This window comes from Gavialis gangeticus, unplaced genomic scaffold (genome assembly GCF_001723915.1).
Source record: "Gavialis gangeticus isolate Ggan-Ray unplaced genomic scaffold, GavGan_comp1, whole genome shotgun sequence".
NCBI lineage: Eukaryota > Metazoa > Chordata > Crocodylia > Gavialidae > Gavialis > Gavialis gangeticus.
In genome coordinates, this window is record NW_017729034.1 from 59,515,548 (window position 1) to 59,524,363 (window position 8,816).

At 39.2% G+C, this 8,816-nt stretch overlaps 1 protein-coding gene across 3 annotated transcripts in view; it reads left to right on the forward strand.

The window, feature by feature from the left end:
- Positions 1–8,816, forward strand: part of WDR27 (WD repeat domain 27) — a 306,424-nt gene that overhangs the window by 27,496 nt on the left and 270,112 nt on the right. For all 3 annotated transcript variants that reach the window (XM_019527530.1, XM_019527531.1, XM_019527529.1), the window contains exons 6-9: positions 718–769; positions 1,048–1,118; positions 2,292–2,406; positions 3,679–3,811. In XM_019527530.1, the coding sequence (XP_019383075.1) occupies positions 718–769; positions 1,048–1,118; positions 2,292–2,406; positions 3,679–3,811 (371 nt within the window). The remainder of the gene's footprint in view (positions 1–717; positions 770–1,047; positions 1,119–2,291; positions 2,407–3,678; positions 3,812–8,816) is intronic.

Sequence of the window (8,816 nt, forward strand, 5' to 3'; positions counted from 1 at the left end):
AGGATCTTATATGGCAGCTGCTACCACAGAGTCTGAGCACATGTAAAGATGCCCTTAGATGCTATGACTGAAGTTTTTGGAAAAGATGCAGAAAGGGAATTATATAAGTAGCTGAGGAAGGGAGGAAAAGTTCATTTTGATTTGGCTGTTAGTGATTAACTGGTATTAAGTACCTGGAACTACAAGATGTTAGTTGAATAGTAAAAGCATTTTGAATGTGTATACACAGATTTAAAAGTGAAAATTAATATCATAGTTTGTAGTAAAGTTCTTCTGTCTTGGGACCCAGTGTTCATGATTTGTAAACAGTTTCAAGTTCCTTGGGTGTGTGCAGCTTAAGTTCCTAAGGAATCACCTTAAGCTTAAATGATACAATGTTTTCTTTAAATCAGTTTTAATGCCTCTCTAGTGGGAAGGGTTGAGTGGGCAGGGTATACCTTTAATTAGCTTTTTAGGTGGAGAAAGGCTCAAGATTCATAGCGAACAAATACTCTCATAAGGTGCATATAGAATGAAGGTCTTTCCTAAGTTACTGCTTTCTTCTAATATCTGCTATTATCTAGATTTACCACTTGATGGAGGTTTGTAATCTATATCTGCTTGAGATCATGTACCTTTTCATTTGACATAACTCTCTTGCATATAGTATTTTATATAGCCCTTAATTTTTTTCTTTTTCAGAATTATGTATGTAAACAATGTATTTTTCTTTCAAAGGTATGGAACTGTTGTACTGGAGTATTAATGTACCAATCAGCAGTATTAACAGGTAAGGCTTTTGTATGGCTTTTAAATGATGTCTTAATAATATTTTCAAAGGACAGTCATATTACATGAGTTTTCCCATTTTATTTAAGATCAATTTCTTTAACTGATCAAGAGGTGGGGTTGATAAAAATAGCTGCTTTTTACCCTAATTCAAGAAAACACTTAAGCACATACTTCAGTATGACTGGCTCATTCAGGATCATACATTGTGATGCAAAGGATGATTTATGTATGGTATAAAAATAGTTGCAAAATAATGCAAAAATGTTTTTTATCTAGCCTTTCCTTTGTTAAGTCTTTTCATTGATGAAGAAAAGAAACAGATTATTACTGGATGTGCTGATGGGCAGGTAAGTTAAGCAAAAAGTAAAAAATTTAGTTCAAACACAAAACATGTTTTAAAGTATTCTGTGTATCAGGATGCTTTGTAAGCTGAGTTTTTTAATTGTTACAAAGATTAATTAGTCCACTTCACTGTTTTTTAACTTTAATTGTATTGAATTATTATAGAATACAACTTGAGCCTTATAACTAAATGGAAAATCTTGTACGTGTACAGAGACATTGTACATTTGTTATTGTTTTAAAGAAGGCTATGTGAAAATAGCAGTCTTTTTTTTTATTTGACAGTAATCATGACTTGTAGCCTGACTTGAAAGTATGAAGGGGATACTGTAGTTTCACTTTGCTAGGAGTCCTTGCTATCCATATTTTAGTTGATCTTTAAACATATTACTTAAAAAAATAACATTGTGCTATAATAGTAAAATGTTTTATTTAGCTGTTATTCAGTTCAGTGGAGAGTGAAGACAATGAAAGCCTTTCATGGTGACTAAGATCATGTCTACACTATACAGTTTTGCTGGCAGAGCTGTGAGTGTGTCCAAACTCTCAGCTCCCCTGTGGTAGCAGAACCTCTTTATTCTGCTGGCTGGGCTATGTCTGCTCTGTGAGTGACAGAAGGTTATTGCTACCACCAGGCAGTAAACAGATGGCAGATATAGGCCAACCTGTGCTTTTTCCAGCTGCCACAGCTCCCTCAGTGCCTGGTGCCTACAGGATGCACCATACATCCTGCTGGCACAGCTGTTGTAGTGGAGCCACATGGAGCTGTGAGAAGCCATGTGAGTGCATATGTGCTTTGGCAGCTTCCCTTTGGCAGCTGCCATGCAGAAGTCTTGTAATGTAGACAAGCCCTGAAAATTCATTCTGTAATGGACATATATGACTTGATAAGATCCTGCTGCAGATTCCCAGAAGTTTCTGAAATATTTTATAACTGAGAAAGTTAAAATGGAAGGCCTTCAAAGTTACACATGGGAGTGAAAAGTAAATCAATTTCCAAAGGTATGTCTAAGAAAGAAAATATGCCAATTTTGCAGTTAAGTTGTATTAATTTATATAAGTCACATTTGTTAAAATGTAGAATTTGTCCTCCAGTATAACTCTGAACTGTGCATAAGTATTATCTTTGGCAAAAAAAAGAAGAGGTTATTGTGACTGTTTTCATCTTTCTCTTTCAGCTTTGGATCTTCAGTTTGATCAGTGGGCATAACTACCGCTGTGTGGTCCATATCAACTTAAAAAAAGAGATAAAAAGATTCTATAGCAAAACAGGAAAATCTTTACAGCAGTTGGGTAATATAGTGCTTTCACAATGTTTTTCTGAACTGTTTTAAGCACAGTTGTAACTGTTTAGATGTTCTGACCTGTTTTAATATTTTAATGGATGCTATTGTATATTACTGAATGCATACTTTTCCGTGCTATGGAGGTTTTATAAATATAATTGATTGAATGCTAATCCTCAGATTTTTATCTGCCACTCTGTTGGGATGTGGTAAGAATTATACACATCTATCTGTCAGGACACTTTTAGTGGTACATGCATATCAAATATTGTATTCTCTGGGGATATTTGTTAAACCTTCAAGAGAAATGAATTGGGCCATGTAGCCTGCAAACAGAAGATGACTTTGTGCGGCTATAAATTTTTTTATGGGGGCACAAGGCCCAAGCAAACGTACACCCATGCTCCTTGTTTTATCACAAATGCCTAGAATTGTGGCCATGACAGTTGATAGTAATAATTTGTGCTGCTTTTTTGTGGTGGACATCTATTTGCTTATGGCTGGAGAGCATGAGCAGCCTGGAGCTACCCATGCTCTCTGGCTATCCCAGACCTGTACTCTTGGGGCTTCAGGGGCCTGATCCTGTATGCCCCTGGAAATCATCTATAGTTTTCCTTGCTTGTAGAGACGTGCCCTGGGTCAGGATACACTAGTGTGATATGTGTGCTTGGGGCAAACCTGCTGGGAGATTCCTGAGATGCATGTCTATAAACAGCAGAACCCAGGGTTAGCAGTCATCCCATGGGATCAGGCCCCTGAAACTCTGGGAATGGCAGGGGCCAGACCTTAAAGGACAACAGGTAACAGCTGTGTTGATCAATAAAGTAGATCAATTGTATATCAACACACCCCTGGCATAGCTGATCCCACTCCAAGGACAATGTCTGTTTATACAGTTGTATATCTAGAAGGTGTGTTTCTTTGTTCCTTTCTAAAATTTTAAGGATCATTCTTTTTTGCTATGTATTTTTCCTCTCACATCAGTGTTTTGATAATGTTGCTCTGATGTTGACAGGACTGTGTGTCTGAGATCAGTTGTTGCTAAAATAGCAATAACAAGTGGCAACATTTTAGAGGGAAATGAGCCAACATTCTAAAAAAACCTCATTTCATAAGGCTCTTAGTATCTTCTGAAGCAAAGGGCCTACCTCCACAATCCCACTTTATACTAATGCATTGTGCTGCCTATGATATGCCTCCAATTCTAGATTCAGTTTATATATTTTTTCTCTATTTCACTAGTTACTGATGACTAGTGGTTAGTGTTTCTCCTCCCTAGGTGAGATACAGAACAATTTTAAGCTTTCTGGCCTAAATGACATGAGAGTGGAAGAAACAGTGGAAACATCATTGCGCATCCTCAGAATTGAACACTGTGACCAACCAACACATACAGACAAAGAAGAAAACTTGTAAGTGCTATACAATGTCATTGAATATTTTGTTAAAAACCACATTTTATTCTCAAATTACTTTCACTGCAATTACAGCCTTGTGGTACAACAGTAATATTAATTCATTAGTTGAAAACTTGAGTGGCTTGTCCCTAATTTTGAATGAGGACAATATAAAGATACAATAAACGGAGGACAATATACAACTTTGAACAGCAAGAGAAGAGATTTGCAGAAAGGAAGAGATTAGAAGGGAGAAAACTATAGATTCACACTAATGCCAAGGAGAGGCAGACACATAATTTGGAGCTCCTTAACAAAAATTGACTGTTCTGTGAGCAGAAAATAGAATGGTGGGTTCTCTCTTAGAAGCAAGGATAAAAGTTTAAAAATGTTCTTGAAGGGAGCAGGGAAGAATCCACTGATCCATCCTTTGTTTTGGGACAAATGAACTGAAGATTCCTTTTGGAACAGATTAAGGATGACTATTCAAGACTAGGGAAGAGTTAAAAGAAGTGAAGGCTCAGGTGATCTTCAGTGGAATTTTTCCAGTTTCTAGCTAAGGAAGGCAAATGTGAGAGAAGATAATGAAGATTAACACATGGCCCAATGCTATAAGGAAGGTTTGGGGGTGTTTGATCATTGGAGTGCATTTATTGAGAGAGGGCTCTTGAAGAGTGGACTTTACCTGAATATCTGGGGAAACAACTTTCTAGAAACATGGCTGGCATAACTTATTAAAAAGAGTTTTAAACTGTAATGAGAGGAGGATGTTGGGAGAGACTTGTATAATTTTCATGCCTTGTTTTAGTGCCCAGCAAGATTAAAATCAAATAATAGGGTATGAGCAGTAAGAAACAACCAACATATTTAGATATTGGGAGACTGAACAACAAAATAGAGAAACTTGATCTGCTGGTGTTGGATGTGAAATCTTGTTGTTGGTGGTGGCAGCGGAAGCAGGCCCTCATGGTCAAGGATGATTACTGCCACGGGTCAAGTAAAGGGTTGAAGATGAGTTTGTTAATGGCTAAGAAGGCTGATTTTAAAGCCATAGACTCTCTGGAAGATGCCAAAGGTGGTGGTTAAAGGGAGGGTTGGACTGCAGATTTTTCAATCTTGTTTCCTTTCTTTCTGTTTCCTTCATTTTTCTGCCTTCCAGGGTTAGATGGTTTTCCTCAAAGATGTACCTTTTCTCACAAGGCATCCTGGGCTAGTTTTTCCTAATTTGTGTTGTCAGTGCCACTTCTTAATGTTTGCCTTGAGGGTGTCCTTGAAGCATTTCCTCTGGCCCCTGTGTGTCCTTTGACTTTGGCAGAATTGGGAGTATAGCAATTGTTTTGGTAAACATACATCAGATATGCACACATAATGTCCTGTCTACCGCAACTGATGTTGAATAATCAACTCTTCCATACTGGTGGTGTTAGTGTTGGTGAGGACACTGGCTTTTGTGCAGCGATTCTCCCACTCGATGCCAAGGATCTTTTGGAAGTAGCACTGGTAATGACATTCCAGCCTTTTCAGGTGATCACTGAAGGTCACTGAAGCTTCACAGCCATAGAGAAGAGTTGGGATTACCACAATTTTATATAGTAGGAGCTTTGTTTGAGTCCTGATGTTATGATAATTGAACACATGATTATTCAGTCTTCCAAAGGCAGAGCTGGCACATTGGATTCTGTACTGGATCTCTTTGTTGATGCTGGCCTTCTTTGAGAGATGGCTGCATAGGTAGGCAAAGTGTTCAACATTCTCCAGCTCCTGTACATCAGTGAGGACCTTTGCCAGGGGAGGGAAGGGGGGAGGTTGATGCGACCAGAGCAAGCTGGTGAAGCACCTTTGTTTTTCTATTGTTAAGGGTCAGTCCCAAGCACTGATATGCTTGAGAGAAGCAGTTAAGGGTCTTTTGCAGGTCCTCCTCAGTATGTGCAACAATAGCACAATCATCGGTATACTGAAGTTCCACAATCGAGGCCAAAGTAACTTTGGTTTTGGCATGGAGGCAGGAGAAAACCTGTATTTGATGCCAATGCCATGTGGCAGACTCTCACAGGGGGGATCAGAAGGCATTGGGGGAGTCACTGTTCCCCCAAGCACAGCCAGGGGTGACCAGGAACAACGGTCACAAGCTAGCAGAGGGTAGATTTAGGTTAGACATCAGAAGGCGCTATTTCACGGTCAGGGCGGCTAGGGTCAGGAACCAACTTAAAAGGGGGGTGGTGCAGGATCCTACCATGGGGGATTTTAAGAAGAGGTTAGATGAACCCCTTGTTGGGGTTGTTTGACCCCAGTACTCTTTCCTGCCATGGCAGGGGGTCGGACTAGATGATCTTCTCAGGTCCCTTCCGACCCTAGAAACTATGAAACTATGAAACAGATCAGCATCTTGATGTCTGCAAGAAAAATAGAAAACAGAATTGGTGCGATCATGCAACCCTGCTTGACACCAGTTAGAATGACAAAGGGCTTTGTAGTGGAGCCACTGCATAGGATGGAGGCTGTCATCTGGTCATGAGAGTGGTGGTAAATTTTCCTGGGCAGCTAAACTTCAGTAAGAACTTCCATAGAGCCTCACAGTTAACAGAATCAAAGGTTTTGGTTAAATCAATAAAGGCCATACACAGTTCCCAGTGTGGTTCTTAGTTTTTTTCCTGGATCTGCTGAACCACAAAAATCATGTTTATGGTGCCTCTTGATCATGGGCAATTGGTGCCTCTGGAGTCTGGGGGGGCACCCGCAGAAGCTGGCATGGGTGGCAGGGACAGGGCTAGCAAGCACCCGCAGAAGCCACCAGCGTCATCGGCAGCGGGGCGGCCCTGTTGGGGGGACATGTGCCCCCCCACCAGTCACTATGCTCTTGATGGTCTGAAGCTACACGTGAGATTCAGGAAGGATTTCTTCAGTAAGAGTGAGCAGAATTCAAGTAATGATCCTCCCAGCAGTGGAAAGGAGGTTGATATCTCAATAGTTTTCACAGACGGCCTTATCTCCCTTTTTAAAAATGGTGACAGTATTGGCATTTCTTGGGTCAGGAGGAATTTCCTCAGTGTTCCAGCTTCATTTCTCTTGAAGCTTTAACTGCAAAGCCCTTCAAACACATTTTAGAAAGACAGTTGACAAGCTTAGGCCTGAAAATTATAACACTTTTGTTGAGGAAGTTTGGCAAGCTGTAAAGGAGACCATCCATGAGGCTTGCACAGAATCAATTGCCTTTATCACCCCACTGGTCTATCAGGACTGGTTTGACGAAACAGTGCTGAGATCATAGCCATTCTCAATAGGAAAAGAAGAACTTTCTGTGACAGGCAAAACCATCCTACATCCAGTCAGAAGCAAGGAACTTTTTGACAGCTTAAATCATGTTGTGGAAACCTATGATATAACTATGACAGCTAGAATATAAATATTGAAGGATATGCACTATTCAGGAACATGAGGAAGTAAAAGGTAAAGGTGGTGTCAAAGCATTGTATGTTATGCCAAAAAGTAGTGATAAAATGGGTTTTGCTAAAAGTGTGCTGAGTTAGACCTTGGAAAGAATATTAAACCAAAAGCAAATTGTTCAGCTACATAAATTGAGAGAGCAAGAGAAGAAGCATGGCTACTATGTAGTGAAGCTAGGGTAAAGATTAAGGATACTCTGAATATGGACAAAATCTAAATGAATAATTTGTTTCAGGTTTCATTGAGGAGGATATTGAATATAAGGGAAAGGAAAAATAGTTGGTGGGGATAAGGGTATGAGAATGGAAATTGCCACAACTGATATAGAAGCAAACCTTGAGGATCTTAAAACCTCCAAATTAGGGGGACAGATAATCTCTATGTCAGAGTTCTGGAAGAACAGGCACATGAAACAACAGGCCTGGTGGCAGGAATTTTTAAGACATTTATCAAGTTGGGAATGATATTATGTTGCAAGGTACTTGCAGGGCAATTTTTTCAATCTTGCAGACTCAATCTTTCTATAGGCAGACTTCTGTTAGTCTGATTCCAGTAGTCTGGAAGGCTTTAGAATTTTTTTTAAAGGACAATTAAAGTCATGAAGAAAAATGGAAAATTAGATAAAATGCAAAGTGAATTCACTAACAGTACTTTTAAGAGATTAACTACATATTTTTCTTCAATAAGATAATAGATTTTCAAGACAAAAAAGATGAGATCTGTTTCATTTATTTGGACATCATTTATAATATATGATATACTATTTTATGGGAAATTATTAGTGAAGCTGAGAGAGAAGGGGATTAATAGACAAACTGTAAGATGGGTGAGGAACTGGTTTAGGGTGAGATGACAGCAGATAGTATGGAGGGTGGTAACTAACAGAGTTCCCCAACGATCTGTTTTGGGACCAGTCTTACTTCCTATTTTTATTAACAACTTTGAGACAAAAAGTGGAAGTATACTAATCAGTTTTGCCTGTGACAGCATTGGGAGTTACTTGACAATAGAGAGGAGGATTGGAATACAGTGAACTGGAAGACCTTGAGGACTGGAATAACAAAAACGGGATGAAATACAGTAGTATGAAGTGCAAGGTCAAGCATTTGGACAATAACAACAACAATTTCAAGCTAGGAGTTCATCTGCTGAAAGTGACCGAGAAGAAGGACCTTGGTGTACTAATTGATTATAGGATGATTATGAGCCACCAAGGTGATACAATCATGGAAAAACAAAGGGAACACATCAGAAAAGGTGTTTCCAGCTGAGATAGGGAAGCATTAGTGCTGTTGTTCAAGGTACTGAAGAGACCCCATCTGAAACACTGTATAGTTCTTGTCACCCATGTTCAAGCCAAATGAATACATATTGGAAGGTATGCAGAGAGGGGCTACTAGATAATGATCAGGAGAATGAAGAACTTACCATGTTTTATTTTGCCAAGAAAAATGAAAGCTGAGAGAAAAGTATATGATTCATATAAATCAATCATGGAGGAAGCACTAGTGAAAGAATTATTCAAGCTAAAGGGCAAAGTTGATGCAAGAAGTGGTTATAAATAGATGAGCGTTGT